The sequence below is a fragment of the Sinocyclocheilus grahami genome, unplaced genomic scaffold, assembly GCF_001515645.1.
Source record: "Sinocyclocheilus grahami isolate Dianchi unplaced genomic scaffold, SAMN03320097.WGS_v1.1 scaffold1312.1, whole genome shotgun sequence".
NCBI classification, from domain to species: Eukaryota; Metazoa; Chordata; class Actinopteri; order Cypriniformes; family Cyprinidae; genus Sinocyclocheilus; species Sinocyclocheilus grahami.
Genome location: NW_015506491.1, coordinates 53,013 through 73,644, shown reverse-complemented (window position 1 = coordinate 73,644; position 20,632 = coordinate 53,013). Strand labels below are relative to the sequence as shown.

Here is a 20,632-nt window from a genome sequence, read left to right as displayed (position 1 = left end):
GCTGAGGGTGAGCTGAGGGGCTGACAGGAGACAGCAGTGGCGGAGCTGTAGCAGCAGGGAAGACAGGAGGAGGCAGGAGAGTGAGGGTAGGTGGGAATTTGTGAGCATCAGGGCTTTCTGGGATGGTGTGTGCTGCCCACCCACACCAGATCGCAACTCCCAACACCAGGAGTGCAGCAGACAGGGGAATGACCTCCATGGTCAAGATGGGACAGACAGACAGTTCGATATGGGCAGACAGTTCAAGACAGGCTGACAGTTCAGGACAGACAGGGAGTTCATAAATGGTCTCCATGGCCGTAACAGGACAGGCAGATGATGACAGAAGACTGGGTACATTAGAATAAAAGTCTATCAAGTCCTCAAGAGTCCTGCCTCAGCTCACCCTCAGTGCCACGGTGGAGATGAGGGAGCTAGGAGCCATGCTGGAGCCACTGGGTCGATGGGCCGAGGCGGACTCCAGGACTCAGAGGCTGGAGGCGGAGACAAGGAATCCACCGCACAGATGGTGGGCTGAGGGTGAGCTGAGGGGCTGACAGGAGACAGCAGTGGCGGAGCTGTAGCAGCAGGGAAGACAGGAGGAGGCAGGAGAGTGAGGGTAGGTGGGAATTTGTGAGCATCAGGGCTTTCTGGGATGGTGTGTGCTGCCCACCCACACCAGATCGCAACTCCCAACACCAGGAGTGCAGCAGACAGGGGAATGACCTCCATGGTCAAGATGGGACAGACAGACAGTTCGATATGGGCAGACAGTTCAAGACAGGCTGACAGATCAGGACAGACAGGGAGTTCATAAATGGTCTCCATGGCCGTAACAGGACAGGCAGATGATGACAGAAGACTGGGTACATTAGAATAAAAGTCTATCAAGTCCTCAAGAGTCCTGCCTCAGCTCACCCTCAGCGGTAGTACAGTTTTATAAAACATTAAATGGCATCGTGCGACATTTAGATGCAATGAAATGAAACCTACTTCATAATGTTTCACTTGATTATACATGTAGTCAGGAATGGAAAAAATCAAAGTAAAATGTGTAGGGGAGCGCGGGGCACAACCTAACACTTTTTGAATTTTTCAGTTTGTGTAAATCCACGTGATGTTCAGAGTATCATTTTTTATCCACATTAATTTCACACTTGTCTAGTACAATGTGACAACAAGCCCCATAGGTGGGGTACATTGTAACATCTGTGTAATATTCAGTGACATCTTCAAAAGGCTTTTGAATTTTGACGCACTTTTTTATAGTGTTGATATGGCAACTAGTAAATACAGTAAATTTGGTTATGCTAGCATGTGTGAAAATATTTAAACCAACAATCTGTGTGACATCGCCAATGTGGATTTTTTTTTTCTGCGACTAAGGGACTAATAAAATTTTGGTTGACCAAGCCTATCGACTAGTCAACTATTAGGGGGCAGCCCTATACAATACAATAGTGGATTTAACATAAAATTTAAAGTCTAACCTTAAAATGCATGCCTTTTATGTACCATTCTCACTTTAAATACTTTGGTGAGTTAATAAGAATATTGGTAACACTTTAGTCTCCAATTCTCACTATTAACTAGTTGGTTATTAGCATGAATATTACTGGGATATTGGCTGTTTATAAGGCCTATAACGGTCATTTATTGTAATAGATTTTGTTAGTTGTTTTATGGAAAACCATTTACCTCAGTGTCTCCAGCTGACAGTTTGGGCTCTTCAGTCCATCAGAAAGCAGCTTCACTCCTGAATCCTGCAGGTCATTGTTACTCAGGTCCAGCTCTCTCAGGACAGAGTTTGAGGATTGTAAAACTGATGACAAACTGTCACAAGAGTGAGCAGTGAGATTACATAAGGACAATCTGAACAAGAAAAAACACAAAGTAAATGGATACAGATTAAATCTTAGTATAATTTTTAGCAACAAATAAAAACCCAGTGAAGTATCTGAACTCAAACCTCAGTGTCTCCAGCTGACAGTTTGGACTCCTCAGTCCATCAGAAAGCAGCTTCACTCCTGAATCCTGCAGGTCATTGTTACTCAGATCCAGCTCTCTCAGGACAGAGTTTGATGACTGAAGAGCTGAAGACAAACTCTCACAAGACTGAGCAGTGAGATTACACCCACATAGCCTGTGTATAGAATAAAATAAACAGCAAAATTTATGTGTTTATCAGGTTTACTCTTCAGTGCACCACAGCAAAATTGCTGTTGTTAAATTAACACTGTGTTCATGTGTCCACACTACAGAGTGCTAAAAGTAACACGGCAGCCGTGTTGCAGTTAATGAAATTCTGTCATGACAACTCTCGTAGTGTTTAGCATGCTAATATACATGACAATATTAATGTGTTTGGACTTGCTGGAATAGATCTGCTATGCTGCTACTGCCAATACATCCACAAACATGCTGCTGTGAGCATGAAAAAAATACTGCTACTGCACATTTAGATTACCAGTGTGGTCTGCAATTTTCTTCCAGTACAACTGAATTTTGTGACAAGACCAGATACAATGAATATAATTACCAAGTGATGTTTTGCATTAAGCGCAATAAGGGGAAAGTTTTGGGTTCATCTTATTATGGTTTATTAATAAGGGTGAATGGTATATTAATAAACCATATAATTCATAATAATGAGCCTTTAATTGTTTATAGCCTATTATCACATTCGTTGGCAGGATACAAAGCACACAACGAAGGTTTATTCCAAATACACAGTTTTTAATAATAATACTCAGGAGAACAAACAGAAAATCCAAACAGGTAAGGCTAGGCAATCCAACGAAGTGTAAATCAATGCAACAGAGACAAAAGTAATAACATTAATAACCAGCAACTCAGAGAACTAAAGGAATGGAATTTATACAAACGGAAGAGAGGAACTAATGACTAAATTAACTAGACACAGGTGAACTAACTAAGGCAATTAAGGGGAAACAGAAACTAGGTCAATGAACACAACAGGCAACCAAAGTAAAAACAGGTTGATGATGTGTGCAAAAATGAAAAGGGTAAGGAGACTGCGGTGAGATGGTGACAAGGGATGGCAAATGGGCTGGCAGATAATTCTGTTGGAGGTTCAGGAGGAGGACGGACCACCAGGAGGTGGACGACAGACAGAGCCCAGGGTGGAGATGAAGGAGGGAGGAGCCCATAATGGAATCAGGAGGAACCACGGCGGATCGGATGGAGGGAGGAGCCAGGGTGGCGAAGATCGAGGGAAGAGCCAGGGAGAAGACAAGAGGGAATTGGAGCAGGAGGAGCCAGGCAGGACTCAGGCCGCAGCCATGAAGGCAACCCACAGTGAAGCCGACGGAGGGAGGAACCATTGTGGAGGAAGGGCTGACAACTCCAGGGGGTCGACCGACGGCGGCGGAGCAGGTGGTGGTGGATCCCGAGGTGGAGAGCCAATGAGCCAGGGAGGATCTGGAGGGCCAAGGCGGAGCCGGAGCGACAGAGGACCAAGGTGGAGCCGGAGGGAAGGAGGAGCCTGACAGAGCCGCCCGGAGGAGTGGAGTACTGAGGCGGCGAATAGTCGAATACTGACCAAGGTGGAGCCGGAAGGACGAGGGAGCTGGTGAACTGTCATGCCACGGTGGAGATGAGGGAGCTAGGAGCCATGCTGGAGCCACTGGGTCGATGGGCCGAGGCGGACTCCAGGACTCAGAGGCTGGAGGCGGAGACAAGGAATCCACCGCACAGATGGTGGGCTGAGGGTGAGCTGAGGGGCTGACAGGAGACAGCAGTGGCGGAGCTGTAGCAGCAGGGAAGACAGGAGGAGGCAGGAGAGTGAGGGTAGGTGGGAATTTGTGAGCATCAGGGCTTTCTGGGATGGTGTGTGCTGCCCACCCACACCAGATCGCAACTCCCAACACCAGGAGTGCAGCAGACAGGGGAATGACCTCCATGGTCAAGATGGGACAGACAGACAGTTCGATATGGGCAGACAGTTCAAGACAGGCTGACAGTTCAGGACAGACAGGGAGTTCATAAATGGTCTCCATGGCCGTAACAGGACAGGCAGATGATGACAGAAGACTGGGTACATTAGAATAAAAGTCTATCAAGTCCTCAAGAGTCCTGCCTCAGCTCACCCTCAGTGGTAGTACAGTTTTATAAAACATTAAATGGCATCGTGCGACATTTAGATGCAATGAAATGAAACCTACTTCATAATGTTTCACTTGATTAGTCAGGAAGTCAGGAATGGAAAAAATCAAAGTAAAATGTGTAGGGGAGCGCGGGGCACAACCTAACACTTTTTGAATTTGTGTAAATCTGTAAATCCACGTGATGTTCAGAGTATCATTTTTTATCCACATTAATTTCACACTTGTCTAGTACAATGTGACAACAAGCCCCATAGGTGGGGTACATTGTAACATCTGTGTAATATTCAGTGACATCTTCAAAAGGCTTTTGAATTTTGACGCACTTTTTTATAGTGTTGATATGGCAACTAGTAAATACAGTAAATTTGGTTATGCTAGCATGTGTGAAAATATTTAAACCAACAATCTGTGTGACATCGCCAATGTGGATTTTTTTTTTCTGCGACTAAGGGACTAATAAAATTTTGGTTGACCAAGCCTATCGACTAGTCAACTATTAGGGGGCAGCCCTATACAATACAATAGTGGATTTAACATAAAATTTAAAGTCTAACCTTAAAATGCATGCCTTTTATGTACCATTCTCACTTTAAATACTTTGGTGAGTTAATAAGAATATTGGTAACACTTTAGTTTCCAATTCTCACTATTAACTAGTTGGTTATTAGCATGAATATTACTGGGATATTGGCTGTTTATAAGGCCTATTACTTAAAAAAAGCACATATTAATGTCTTATTCTGCAAGAACTTATTCTAAATCCTTAACCCTACCCAATTATTAAAGTTAACAACTACTTTACTAAGTATTAATAAGCAGTAATTAGGAGTATATTAAGGCAAAAGTCATAGCTAATAGTTAGTTATTAGTGAGAATTGAACTCTGTGACGAGTGGGGGCGGGGCCAAGAGCCGTGGGAACGGAGCGAGGCCGGTGGAGTAATTGATAATGAGCGACACCTGCACCACTCACCGGTCTCGAGTCTCACGGAGGAGCTCCGGAAGGATAAAAGGGAGGAGTGACGACCGTGTTGGACGAGAGAGGACCAGGCCTGGATTTTATTTTGTGTTTGTGTGCGGCAGTTGTCCGTGAGGGGCTTCCGCCTTACTTTCATTTTGTGTTTGTTTATTTTATTAAAGTATTTAAATGTTCGCCGGTTCCCGCCTCCTTCTTCCCGTGACTACGAACGTTGTTACATTGGTGCCGAAACCCGGGAGGAAGGAGGGACATGCTGTCAGAGAGCCCTCGCTGCTGAGGGGGATCGCAGTGCTGAGGAGATCGGGCAGCAGGAACAAGCAGAGAGACCGGAGTAATTTAGGGGTTATCAGAAAAAAATGGCACAAAATACACCAGCACGTTTGTCGACCCCAGAGGGTTAAAATATATAAACATTAAATTACTACAAGCATAAATTAATGACGACCTTGAATAGTGTTTTTCATGCCCTCACATCTCTATTTACCGCCTGTCGCAGGATTGAGCTTGCGCTCCGATCATAGCTTTCATGGACACATTTTTTAACCAGCCAATGTGTGATCTCTCCTTAGTACTCGTGGCCAGTACTGCTAGTGTAAAGTAGTTTTACTTTTCTGTAATATTTCAGTGGCTCTCGGTCATACCATTGACATAGCCTGAACAGTTGAAGGCTGCGCATTTATTGCATTGGCAGGGCCAAAACAATGTAAGTGTCTAAAAGCATATGCACAGTTCCATTGAATGTTAAATGACTTTTAACTTAATGTTGTTAAGCCGAATGTATGAAGGAAACTGTTAAAATAACCACAGCATTAACAACAACCTTGAAATAAGGTAAGCACAGCGTTTATCTGTCATTTAGATGCCTGAAAGTTGCGTTCATTATTATAGAAAAGAGTATAAATCGGGAGCAGTTTCTTTCAGAATTATCATTCGCTGATAGAAAGGAAAAGTTAAATACTGTAGCATTTTATTTTATGAAAATAAGACAAAGAAACTCATATAATGCAAAGGTGTGACATAAAATGTTACCCTATAGCCTACATTCCGAGAATGCTACACAGTTGTCACGGTCACTCAGGGAGGAAGGAACGAGGAGACGCAGGAGAACACTTCAACTAGAATTTAATTCAAATAAAAAAAGGGATACAAAACACTGAAACTTCAGGCATGACATTTAACAGCAGATGGAAAACACTGGGAAACACAGGGTTTAACTTAACTGGGGATTTTGAGCCCTCCCTGGGCATAACTGGGGTTCTGGAGCCCTTCCTGGGCTCAACAGGGGATCAGGAGCTCTCCCTGGACTCAACAGGGGATCAGGAATCCACACTGGGCTAGACTGGGGAACTGGGAAGCTCTTACGAGGAGCTGGCACTGGAGGAGCAGGCACAGCAAGGTGCTTTTGAGGAACTGGCACTGGAGCAAACTCAGGGGCTGGAGCCGACACTGGAGCGAGCTCTGGGGCTAGGATGAAGGCAGAGAACAGTCCTTTTCTCTTCATCCTCCTCCTTGGGTTACGGGGGAACTGGGCAGGCGGCCATGGTGGAGCAGGCAGACTAGGAGGCCATGGTGGAGCAGGCAGACTAGGCAATGGTGGAACAGGCAGACTCAGAGGACATGGCGGAGCAGGCAGACTAGGAGGCCATGGCGGAGCAGACAGACTAGGCAATGGTGGAGCAGGCAGACTAGGAGGCCATGGCGGAGCAGGGAACTCAGACGGCCATGGCGGATCAGGGGACTCGGGGAGCCATGGCAGATCTGGCAGCCTAGGAGGCCACGGTGGAGCAGGTACTTCAGAAGGCCATGGCAAAGCAGCCTCCGGGGCCGCTTTGTCAGAAAGAATGACGGAGGCTTGCAGCTGTGCATCAACTACTGTGCTCTCAACTCTCAAACTGTCAGGTTTTGTTATTCCCTACCTCTGCTCCCTGCTGTGCTGGAACAAATACAGAGAGCTCACATCTTCACCATGCTGGACCTGTGGAGCACTTATAACCTCACCCGGTTTCATGGAAATGATGAACGGAAGATTGCCTTCATAAAACCTGGCTGAACATCGCCACCATGTGACACAGGTTTTCCAGAAGCTCATGGAATACTATATGTACCTGAAGCTGGTAAAGTGTGAGTTTCACCGCAAGATCATTCACTTCCTCAGGTATGTCATCAGTGAGCATGGAATCCAGATGGACCAGAGAAAGGGTACAAGCCATCCGAGACTGGCCACAACCCAACTCAGTCAAGGATTTACAACATTTCTTGGGCTTTGCCAACTTCTACAGAGAATTCATTGCCAGTTGCAGTCAGATCTGTGCTCTACTCACCAAGTTACTCACAAACCGGCCCAAGTCTCTGTCCTGGAACCACAACCAAAGCTTACCAACATCTGAAGGCAGCCTTTTGCACAGCTCCTATCCTTGTCCATCCCAATTCTGAAGTTTGTGTATAGATTTAGAAGGGAGTGAATAAAACAAGGAATTGCAGTAATCAAGTTGTAATGTTACTCAAGCATGTACAAGAATAGCAGCACTCTTTGTTGAGAGCACAGGACGAAGACGATTAACATTTCGTATATGGAAAAACGCAGTACGAGTAATGTTGTTAATATGAGCTTCAAACGATAAAGTACTGTCCAAGATGACACCCAAAAACAGTAGTAGGTTTAGAAGACAGATAAAGTTGGGTGTCATCAGCATAACAATGAAATTGAACCCCATATTTCCTAAAAAATAAAACCAATTGGTAAAAGATAAATAATAAACAAGAGAGGTCCCAGAAAAGAGCCCTGCGCCTCAAAACGTGCGTAGAAGTCATTCAGCGCATCTGGGAGGGAGGCATCACTGTTACAGGAAAGTGGTGTTGGCCTGTAGTTGGTGATGGTTTGGATGCCTTGCCACATACGCTGAGTGTCGTTGCTGTCCCTGAACTGGCTGTGGATTCTCTGGGAGTGTGCATGCTTTGCTTCTCTGATGGCCCGAGACAGTTTGGCCCTTGCTGTTCTTAGTGCTGCCTTATCACCCGTTCTTAAGGCAGAGTCACGGGACTTCAGCAGTGCACGCACATCTGCAGTCATCCACGGCTTCTAGTTGGAGCGTGTAGTGATTGCCTTGGAGTCTGTGACTTCATCAATGCACTTGCTGATGTAGCTGGTCACCGATGCTGCATATTCCTCCAAGTGTATGGAGTTGCTAGTTGTTGAAGCCTCTCGGAATATGTGCCAGTCAGTCTGCTCAAAACAGTCCTGGAGTCAGAACCTGCTGGCCAGGTTCTGACCTCCTTCAGAACCGGTCTGTCGCGTCTGACGAGCGGTCTGTATGCTGGAATCAGCATAACATAGATGAATGAATGAATGAGGCATTTATATAGCGCTTTTATTGTGTATTGAAATATGAAATCTCACGCGAAATTAAACAGTCCTTCATGTTGTGTGTTTTGCAGTTCACTGATAGCCCCATACAATTCACAATTCAGTGCCTTGTTAGCTTTAGCATTAGTGCTAGGAGGAATGTACACTCCGACTACAAACACTGTGGTGAAATCCTGTGGTAAATAAAAAGGTCTGCATTTAACAGCCACAAACTCCACTAGCGATGAGCAGTATCTAGAGACCAGTATAGAGTTCATGCACCATTTTATGTTGATGTAAACACACAGTTAAATGTAGTCCAAATTATTGTCCAGGGAGCAGACATTGGAGAGCATGACAGACGGGACAGACGGCCAGCTAGGGTTTGTTTTTAGCCTAGCACGGACTCCTGCTCTCTTCCCACACTTATGCTTCCTCTAGCACCGCTTTCGGTGTCCCAGGCGATGCCGGAAACTGGGGGCCTGGTCTCTGTAGCAAACCGAGAGTGTGTAAGGATCCACCCACCAGCCCAAAAGTGAAGTCCAGCGGCCTGGTTGAAGGTTTAATGCGCATTTGGTCTTTTACTTGTGCATCTGAATTTATCAAGATTTAGTTTAAATTTTAGTCTAGCTCCGTGCTCAGTCTGACACCAATTTCAGGTGATCATTAAATTTAGACAACATTTCTAATTAAAAACTGATAACAAATATCAATTGTTTATTAATTTAGTTTTTTTTTTTTTTAAAGATTATTTTTGGCGTTTTATGCCTTTTATTTAGATAGGACAGTAGGTCTACAGGAACGGAAGTGAGTGAGAGGGGGGGTGAGATCGGGAAAGGTCCACAAGCTGGGACTCGAACTCGGGACGCCTAAAGCGCAAAGGCACAACATGTCAGCGTGCTGCCCACGAGGCCATCGGCACCGACTAGTGAAGACTCCATGACCTCAAATGTGAGTGTCAGATAAAATTGGGATTGGGAACCACTGCCTCAGGAAATCGATGTTGGAATCCCGCCGTCCAGATCGCTTCGGGCCACATTGATTTCCGGCGAACGCACACTGCAGTGTCCACCCCGAGGGCTTGCGGCCTGGCAGCGACAGCGTCCGCACATAGAAAATCGTTTTCAATCTTTTCCTGCCGGTGTTCCGATTCAGGGGATCGTAAATGATACTCGAAGGACACCCTTGTCTTGTTCCAGTGTCTTGTTCCCTTTCTCGGGGAACAAGGGTTACAGTCGTAACCCGAGATGTTTTCTCATTAGTTTTTTTATTTTTTATTTGCATAAGCATTGCCTGCCTTGATAAAACATCACTGATAGATTCATATTACAATATAGATAGGGGGAAATATCTGCTAGATATAGTTATAAAACACATGTTCATGCACATGTTTGAATATAGAGAATGAGTGAATGTGAAAGCCAAACCTCAGTATGTTCAGTTGACAGTTTGGACTCTTCACTCCAGCACAGAGCAGCTTCACTCCTGAATCTTGCAGGTGATTATTACTCAGGTTCAGCTCTCTCAAATGAGAGTTTGATGATTGGAGAGCTGAAGATATCGTTTCACAGCATGTTTCATTAAGACCACAGCTGTCAAATCTGCCAAAACACAATGTTTGCTCAGATTATTTTCTGATGTTCAGTGTTTCTGCAGTAATACATCGTACCCTCTATAAGCAGGTCAGCAAGATATTTCACACAGTGTTTTTACCTTTAATTGTTTGGTGATATAGAATAAAACATGTGATTGATACAGTGATCAGTGAAACTCACAGGGCTTTTCTGCAGCATCTCACAGCTGGAATGAGTCTCTTGTAATCTGAAGATGATGATGTAAACCTCTTTGGGTTGAACTCATCCAGGACCTTCTCTGATATCAGCAATACATAGGTCAGCACTGTGCACATTGAAGATGAAAGTCCTGGATGTTCATCTGAACTGAGGTGTCTCTGGATTTCCTCATATAATGAATGATCCTTGAGCTCTAGTAAGCAGTAGAACAGGTTGACTGAAGCTTCATCTGAGATATTCTTGTTTTGTACTTGTTTAATGTATTCGGTAGTTTGTCTGATGCTCTCTGTGGTGTCTTCAGTGTGTGTGAGCAGGCCTTGGAGCAAGTTTTGACTAGATTCTAGTGAGATGCCCATTAGAAACCGCAGGAACAGGTCCAGATGTCCTCTTTGACTCTCCATGGCTTTGTTAACAGCCTTCTGCAGTAGCTTCTGCAATGTGACATTTTCTTCTGGCTCATCAAAGAAAAAACAAAGCTCCTCTATTTTCTTCTTCAGGTAGCAGAGGAACACATGCACAGCAGCAAGAAACTCTTGAACACTTAGATGCACAAAGCAGAAGACCTTTGCTTCATGAAGTCCATGTTTCCTCTTAAAGATCTCAGCGATCATTCCTGTGAACTCAGTACTTTCACTCACATTAATTCCACATGCTTTCAGATCTTTCTCATAAAACACAACATTTTCCTGTTTCAGCTGTTCAAATGCTAGCTTGGCCAAATTCAAAATCATTTCTCTATTTGAATCTAATAGCTTTGTACATTCTCTTTCTTCTTGTTCATCATACTTCTGGTTCTTAATGTTCATCTGTATCAGCAGGAAGTGGATGTACATTTCCGTGAGTGTTGTGCTGATGCTCTCTGCATTGGTTCCAATGAGAATATCCAGAAATACTGTGGCTGTGATCCAGCAGAACACAGGAATGTGGCACATGATGTAGAGACTATGAGATGTCTTAATGTGTGAGATGATTCTGGAGGCTACAGTTTCATCTTTGATTGTCTTTCTAAAGAACTCCTCCTTTTGGTGTTCAGTGAATCCTCGCACTTCTGTGAACAAACCTACATAGCGAGGAGGGATCTGATTGGCTGCTGCTGGTCGTGAGGTCACCCAGACCAGAGCTAATGGAAGCAGATTCCCTTTGACCAGATTCGTGAACAGCACATCTACAGATGATCTTTTCTCAGCAATGTTTATTGATCTACTTTTAAAATTCAAAGGCAGGCGACTCTCATCAAGTCCATCAAAAATAAATGCTAGACTACATTTCGTATATAATTTTGATTTCTCCAGGTCCTTCAGTTCAGGATAAAATTCCAGCAGAAACTCGTGGAGACTGAAATCTTCATTTGTCATTAAGTTAATCTCTCGGAATGGAAGCAGGAACACACAGTCTATATCCTGATTGGCTTTTCCTTCTGCCCAATCCAGGATGAATTTGTGCACAGAGACAGTTTTTCCAATGCCAGCGATGCCCTTAGTCAGAACAGTCTTTTTAAAATGTTTTTTCCTCAGTTCAGTAAATATATCATTGCATTTTATTTGTATGTACTGTGTTTTTTTGTTCTTGAAAGCATCATCAATCTTCAGAATCTCATGTTCCTGATTGACATCTTTCATATCTCCCTCTGTGATGAACAGTTCTGTGTAAACAGCCTTGAGATGTGCTTCATTTTCTTTGTTGCCCTCAAAAATATGTTCTGCTTTCTCCTTCATGTTGGTTTTGTGAGTTTCCAAGAACTTTTGAAGCTCTGTAATAATAATAATAATAATAATAATAGCAACTTAAATTAGATTAGGAGAAAAGCATTAAACAAATTTGACAAATGTATTTTAAACATACTAGTCAGAACAGTCTTTTTAAAATGTTTTTTCCTCAGTTCAGTAAATATATCATTGCATTTTATTTGTATGTACTGTGTTTTTTTGTTCTTGAAAGCATCATCAATCTTCAGAATCTCATGTTCCTGATTGACATCTTTCATATCTCCCTCTGTGATGAACAGTTCTGTGTAAACAGCCTTGAGATGTGCTTCATTTTCTTTGTTGCCCTCAAAAATATGTTCTGCTTTCTCCTTCATGTTGGTTTTGTGAGTTTCCTCCAAGAACTTTTGAAGCTCTGTAATAATAATAATAATAATAATAGCAACTTAAATTAGATTAGGAGAAAAGCATTAAACAAATTTGACAAATGTATTTTAAACATAGTGAATATTATTTACCCCAGCTCTGTTTTAAATCAGCTCCAACAGGGGCAGATGTCTTCATATTGCCCTCAGCCTGAGCTTTGAGAGTGAGAGAAAGAGGATCACTCACTGAGAAACACAAATCACACAAACATCAGCAAAGAAAAGGGGAAAGTTTATGTCAAAACATCACACTTGTGAACAATTACGTCACAATTACAGGGAATTAAATGTTACCTTGGTTGTGTTTGTTCTCCAGCTGCTCAGCAAGTTCATTCTGCTTAATCTTTCTCAGGATTTCCACCATGATCTTCACAGCCTCTTCTGATCCAAAACATGTCACCATCTTATCCACTGTTTTTAACCTATCTGCATTTTCCATTTCAGAATTTGATATATCCTTACGATCATTCTTCAAGCGCCACTGAAACTCCTTCAGATCAGCTTCTACCAGTTCCTTCAGTGAGTCCACAAGCAGCTCTTTAACAGACAACATCGTTGTTCACTGATTCACAGCTGCTGGACAAGAAAAAGATCTGAATAAGGCTGTGATAAATTACATTTTATTTTCAATTTCAATTTTGGCTTTCAACAATTATGAAAATGTGATAATCGAGACAAAGCAATTATAATCCTGCATTTCTTTCCTTTAAAGTGGGGACATGTGTTAAGTACAAATGCTTCACTTTATGCAATTATCAAGCGAAAAACATGAATGGTAGCCAGTGGCTATGGGGTGTAGGTAGTGACATCTAAGCATTTAAAAAATATGCAGACTGTGTTTTTAAGCAGTTTCTGCTGGATTTCACATGAGGAAAATGTTGGAGACAGGAATTCAGGAGTAACACTGGAGGTACGACAGGAACTCTGGATAATACAGTCTTAATTCAAAATGAGACCAGACAACCAGGGTATCCGAGCTGTGTGTCTAAGTAATGAGGTGAATGGTGTCAGGTGTGGTTCAAGGCTGACTAAGTGCAGGTGTGGATCAAGGATCATGATTGGAACTGTAGTGCAGATGTGACTGAGCAACAGACCAGAGCTCAGGACAGCACTCCTACCTCCCGGAAGGTGTGTCCTCGCACTAAGAAGAGTACCACTGAGGAGGGTGGGTGCCTTGGACACATGGCTGGTACTGGGAAGTTAAGCAAGTCAGTGTCGGCAGACTAGGGCGTCTCCAGTGCAGCACCTGTAACTCAGGGAGCCAGGGTGGTGGCATGACCACTGAGTAAGTAGCACAGGATATCATTGCGGTTGTGTAGAGGGAACTTGGAACACAGGAGATACTGATGGCCTCCTTGGCTGAGATGCATAAGTCAGAAGGACAGGGAATCAGGATGGCCTCTTCGGCCACGCGGGTATATGGAGTGGACTCGGGGGCTGGAGCAGACCCAGGAACTGGAGCCAACACTGGAGCAGACTCAGGGGCTAGAGGGAATGGATGTGGCATGGATGGTCACTGCAGTCATCCAGATCCAGTCCAGATGGTGGATCAGCACCTAGAGACAACCTCTACAGCCCTGAATGTCAGTGAGACCATGTCAACTAGATGAGCCCCAGAGACAGATCCTCTGCGAAGACCTCGTCACCTCAACGACCATTGGCACAAGACCATGGGAACCAGATGAGACCTCTGTTTAATCTGACCTGTGTTGCAGCCTGGAATTAAACCATGTCATGCTGGTTTCGTCTGGCCAGAGGAGAACTGGCCCCCCGACTGAGCTTTTTTTTCTTCTCAAGTTCTATCACGGATGGTGTTTTGGTTCCTTGCAACTGTTGCCTTTCAATTCAATTCAATGCAAGTTTATTTGTATAGCGCTTTTCATAATACAAATCGTTGCAAAGCAGCTTTAAAGGAAATTTTAAGTTTCTACATTTTATTTAGGAGTAGGTTATTAGTGGTGACTATGGCAGAAATGTACAGTAAGAATCATGCAGTTAGTTACAAATTACATGTAATCAAACAGACGGTGAACACTATTAACTGCAATGATTATATGTTGCGATTAAACTTTGCGATTGTGATTAAACGTTGTGATTAAGCAACATTTGGTAGTTTTATATGTTGTTCCAGGGTTAGCATCATCTGAGGCCTTCTGGGGGGTTGGCATCATCTCTTCTCAGGTGTTCGGTCATCTCAGATCTTCGTAAGGGTTAGGGTTAGGATCCAGACTGAAGCTTGTGTAATTCCTTGTGTCGACGCACAATGAGTCTATCAGCTTTAGACAGGTCTGGGTCGGTTCAGTGTAGCACATTTACAAATTTTTGGACCCGTGTAGACCTCTAGTGTCAAGACATATGACAACATTTATAGAATGCATTGAGGAGGAGCCCAAACTACACTCATTCGTCCCAGTGATGCTGACATAGAATCTGTGCCAATATCATGGACCATAACTGTGTAATAACTCTTTGTGACTGTATAAAGGTCTCAAGTAGGAAATAACATTAGTTCCCACTTTAAATAAACCATAGTTTCCAGGATTTAAAATGATAATAAAGACAAGAAAAATGAGACATCAACACGACTATGACTGAAATGTAAAAGCGTTAAAACTAATTAATTAAAAATAATTTGGCACCTAATATCATTTCTTATAGGAGCCAATGGCTCCTTTATTTATTTGTTTGTCTGGAGCCCTGCTTAGTAAGGTAGTTGTTAAGTTTAAGAATTGGGTAGGATTAGGGATGTAGAATATGGCCATGCAGAATATGTGCTTTACATATACTAATAAGCAGCCAATATGTTAATAATAGGCATGTTCATAATCAACTACTTAATAGTGAGAATTGGTCCCTATACTTAGGTGTAACCAATAGTGCACTAAGACATAACAATAATGTTATTCCACCTCATTTATATGCATATTTATATATTTAAAGATTTGGTAAAATTACAATAAAGTTGACTGACTTTAAAACACAGTAAAATGAGAATAACATCTATGACAACAATATCTGAATGTGCAGCATTCCGTGATTAACTTAAAAAGAAAAATTGTATCTGTTTAACCCTGTTGCTGTCATGCATGACATAATGACATACCCAAAATAAAAAGGTTGCTGCTCATCAGTCTTTCTGACTAGATACATAATCAACATATGTTCACAAAGCTGACACTTCAAAGTTTACTGTTCAAGAATCAGAATTACTCAGACTGTTATGATAATAGAGATATATAAGCTCAAACATAAAAACAAAAATAAAAATATTAAAAACATATTATTTAAATGTATAAAAAAATATGTTGCTGTGGTAAATGCTTTTAGAAACACAATGCAGCTAAAGCCACAAGTCTACTAATGCTTCATTTCAAATTTCAGGACATAATCTCTAAAACTGTGAATTTTATGAAACATTTTGTAAGACCATGTCATGTGTGTTTTTAGAGAAGGCTAATAAAATTGATTTATGGCCCCTGTAAGCTCTCCTGCGTGCTGTTGCCTCATGTCTGGCTTGGCAAACTGCCCCATTCATGATATTGTTCTCACTCGACGAACCTTTCACACCTCCACCAGGTATGATACATAATCCTCATTATTCTTTTGTTTTATTCAGCCATTAGTAGCCTTTATTCTAGCATTACAAGGTTTACCAAGCCACATCGCTTCAATCCCAGTATACTATACATTTACCTAACTATTATCAAAAGTATTTCTAAAAGAATACAAAACATTTTATTACGACCTTACGTTAATTATGACAAAATACATTATGAAGAAGAACTGCACCTGTTCTGCAGCTGCATTAGAGCTAACATTATGAGATTATTAGTACACTTTTACTCAAAACTCACTTTAAACCACCATTGAGTGTTTTTAATAACTTCCTTTTACAATCACATGTGGAATTGGGTCGTTTACTTTTGTTAAAATATTCTATTTATAGCCTTTTGTATCGTGGCACAAATTAGCATTTCAGATGTACACATTCTTTATTGTTATGAAAAAACCCTAAATCTCAAGAAAATCACATACAAACCATATACTATCGTAATCATGTGTTTATTATCTTTATTCTTTGTGTGTAAAAGTAGGGTTGGGTATCGTTTGGGTTTTTTACGATACCGGTGAATCGATCGCTCTAGCATTTAAGTGGCACCGAAATGAGGCAGCGAAATCTGCGTTATGAATGGGTTCTAGTACATACCGGTTACTAGGTACACTGGGTTTCGTGTACCCAACCCTATGTAAAAGTGTTTATCTGGGTTTGTTACGGTCAGAAATGAACGCGGAAGAGCACGGGAAGTGCATCACAGGATGAGACGGGGCGGGATGTGATGCGCAATATGATTGACATTTCACCAGCAAATCGGCTTTCTCTGACTCATACTACGCCACGGAAGAGTATAACAAGTGCTAATGCTAATGAAATCGCCTAAATCAGTGTGATAATTCTGTCTGAAGAAATATGAAGTAAACATGCACCTGTTCTGCAGCTGCATTAGAGCTAACATTATGAGATTATTAGTACACTTTTACTCAAAACTCACTTTAAACCACCATTGAGTGTTTTTAATAACTTCCTTTTACAATCACATGTGGAATTGGGTCGTTTACTTTTGTTAAAATATTCTATTTATAGCCTTTTGTATCGTGGCACAAATTAGCATTTCAGATGTACACATTCTTTATTGTTATGAAAAAACCCTAAATCTCAAGAAAATCACATACAAACCATATACTATCGTAATCATGTGTTTATTATCTTTATTCTTTGTGTGTAAAAGTAGGGTTGGGTATCGTTTGGGTTTTTTACGATACCGGTGCCAAATCAATACTTTTAAAATGGTACCGGTGCCTGAACTGATACTTTAAAAAAAATTATCCAAAATAGGATGGAATGGCCATTATTGAGCGCTATAAACACATGTAATGTCTGTTTCATTCATACTGAACGCCAGAGGGCGCCCTCGCGCAGAAACTCCACATGTGCATCACAGAAGGAATAGGACTCAGGAAATCCCTAATATGGACAAAGGCATTGCTATCGCTGTAACTGAGTAAACAGAAGATATAAACTGTTACGGGGCTGACAAGACGTGAGACGTGCGGATCCATATGCAAGCTTTATTAACATCAGAGGAAGTCAGAAACACAGGCAGGGTCGAACGGTGGCAAACAGGTATATGGCGGGCAAGACACAAGAATAGTCCTAGGGCTAGCGTAGGTCAACGATTGGCGAACAGGATCACAAGGGCGAGACTAAAGGGATAAATCCAGGAAAACAGGCACAGATCAAAAACCGAGAAAACAGACAAGGCAAGAGTAGGCTGGGCTGGGCTGGACTAGGCTAGGCCAGGCTAGGCTAGGCTACTAAAGAGGGCTCTGTAGAGTAGCTAGCACTGTGGGCGATAAGCGCATACAATACTCGGCTGCCAGAACAGAGTGAGATTGGGTGTTAAATAGTGAATGAGTGATATGAAACAGCTGTGTGCAATCAGTGCTGTGTGTAATCAGGGCTGTGTGCAATCAGTGCAATGAATGATGGGATATGTAGTCCGGGGTGATGTGCAACAGTGTGTAGTGCGAGAGTCAATGAAAATGGAAAGGGTGACCTCTGACAGCTAGCAGACGGAAGTTCATGGACCGGATACGTAACATAAACGTTCTGAATGATAAAACAAAGACAATAAACACTCGACTGCGACAATGTATAGTTTATCTGTGTTATTCAAGCTATCTTTGGTATTTTCATCATAATTAAGTATATTTATAATCCATTGCTAATTGACATAGCCTTTTTAACATATGCTTTTTACAGTATAGAAGATATTTTCTGCCTCATTCTGTGACAAGAAGCCACATCAGATCACAAAAGGAAGCAGTTGTGGAGTAAAAACGTTATAGTGTTCTCTTTTGTTGGACAACAGGTTTAGAAACGCTTCTCATTGCAAGTCATTAAAAGGGAAGTTTAGCTTTAGGCATTTTAATTTAAGAATGTTTAGCTTAGCTAGCTAATGGTGTCTACCTGCTGCCATCAGAGCAAGTGTAATTACTGCATTCACGTGCTCCTCGGATGCTCTCATTTCCTAAGTTGTTCCTTTAAGTCAAAATGTGAAAACAACACGGACACTCGCGTTACTACAAAGATGTGTTGGATTTGTATTATTAGAGCTTTCCCACTTGCGTTTGTGAATTTTCTCAGTAGGGAAATTATTTTTCACGTGCGGTGCTGGTGATCCTTTACGTCCGTTTCGGAGAACCAGAGAATAAGTATTTCAATCGATCGCTCTAGCATTTAAGTGGCACCGAAATGAGGCAGCGAAATCTGCGTTATGAATGGGTTCTAGTACATACCGGTTACTAGGTACACTGGGTTTCGTGTACCCAACCCTATGTAAAAGTGTTTATCTGGGTTTGTTACGGTCAGAAATGAACACGGAAGAGCACGGGAAGTGCATCACAGGATGAGACGGGGCGGGATGTGATGCACAATATGATTGACATTTCACCAGCAAATTGGCTTTCTCTGACTCATACTACGCCACGGAAGAGTATAACAAGTGCTAATGCTAATGAAATCCCCTAAATCAGTGTGATAATTCTGTCTGAAGAAATATGAAGTAAACATGAGTAAATATATCTATATATCTCCATGCATATGCATCTTTGGACTATAAGCCCTTATTGACGCTGTTCAGTGAAGCTATGGGAACACAAATAAACCGCTGCAGACGTGACTGAATATGAATGCGTGATGAATTTCTATTCCAAAATATGACACATACGGATTTATTATTTTGCACTCCTGACATAAAGCATTGTTGCAGTGACAGTAGTTTAGTAATTTATCAAAACAGTGGTCAAATATCGTAGCTAGAGTCTTTAATCTTTCTACTGGTGCAGTTTGTCCAGAGTGTGATGTCGAAGTGAAACAACAGTAATCGGAGGCCGTCGCCGATCTTTGACAGTTAAGAGGTTAAATAAAATAATCAAAATGACTTCAGCACAGCATTAAAGTCTCAGAAAAACAAAGTGACCAATGACACATCATTAAATGACACTCGTGCATGAAAACAACTAAAGAAAAATTAAACACTCACTAAAAGTCTTGTAGCTGAACTTTAAAGCGGACTCAACCCTCTTTTTATTTGTGATCATCTGTCTCAGTCTAAATTACACTCACACTGCTGATTGAGAAGCCAAACAAATTAGAATATAATAACAACAATGACAGTAATAGCCTGATATTGTAAAATAAATGCACTGTAAAATAAATGAAAATGAATATTTAATAGGTTTATTATTTTTGCTTTACACTACAGTAGGAAAAATACAATACTTCTTTCCTAATTTCTACACTTGAAAGAGATATTTTGAATTTGGACAGCATTTAAACCACTAGCGGTCAGAGATTCTTACTGCACTTTAACGCAGTTAAACTGACAGAAACTCCAGCTTCAGTGAAAACAGGATTACAAAAACACGTCTCACTACAAATCTAGTGAAACGCTGTCATCATCTGCCGTGAAAATAAAGCCTAACTGGTGTCCGCTGCGTTCCCAAACGTGCGCTAAACTCTCAGCAGGTGAAATAAAGGAGTTGACTGCATTCATTCAGTGTGAACGAGTCGTTCTGAGACGTGGAAAACACCGGATCACGAGCCGATCGCATGAACGACGCTTTGAGACGCGCAGTGCAAACATGCGTGCTTTTAGTTTGAGTTTGTTTGACAGATACTGTGCCAAAGCATAATGGCCTAAAACACAATGCTGGCAGTGTGACACTTTCATTTGAGCAGAATATCTCAATGGAGACCACTGTACTCCGACTTTCAGTGTTTTCAGATAATCAGTGCTTCTCCCGCAGTGTAGAGACAGCATTTCACACAAAATCTTTCAGTGATTCAAACTCTTGGTATAGCAAACACAAGCATGAATGCTTGTGGAGGTCTTGTTAAACTTTGAGTCTTTTAAAGTTATATTTCAGTCATGTGGATGTAGTCCATTATTGTTGAATGACATTGGTGTGGCCTGTTCGTTGTTAAGTACAAAAGGCAGTCATTATTTTTTTATTCAAAGTAACACTAATAGGAATGGGGACACACAATTACACTGACCCCTCTCCAATTATATCAGAAGGACTGAAAATGTGAAAAGGTCTTGGGTCACAAAAGAACATAAAATAAAAACAGGATTATGGTGGGATATATAGCCAGGTCCCCTTTCGACCCTTCAAACTGTAATTGGCCCAAAGGGCATTGGTTCCTATTTATCTTTAACTGG

At 41.9% G+C, this 20,632-nt stretch overlaps 1 protein-coding gene across 1 annotated transcript in view; it reads right to left on the bottom strand.

Annotated features, from left to right (window-relative positions):
* Positions 1–12,900, bottom strand: part of LOC107569100 (NACHT, LRR and PYD domains-containing protein 12-like) — a 319,086-nt gene extending 306,186 nt beyond the window's left edge. Inside the window, exons 1-5 of the mRNA XM_016255095.1 lie at positions 12,642–12,900; positions 10,202–11,969; positions 9,854–10,027; positions 1,949–2,122; positions 1,678–1,851 (exon numbers count right to left, since the gene is read on the bottom strand). Of these exons, the coding sequence (XP_016110581.1) occupies positions 1,678–1,851; positions 1,949–2,122; positions 9,854–10,027; positions 10,202–11,969; positions 12,642–12,900 (2,549 nt within the window). The remainder of the gene's footprint in view (positions 1–1,677; positions 1,852–1,948; positions 2,123–9,853; positions 10,028–10,201; positions 11,970–12,641) is intronic.
* Between the last annotated feature and the right edge of the window lie 7,732 nt (positions 12,901–20,632).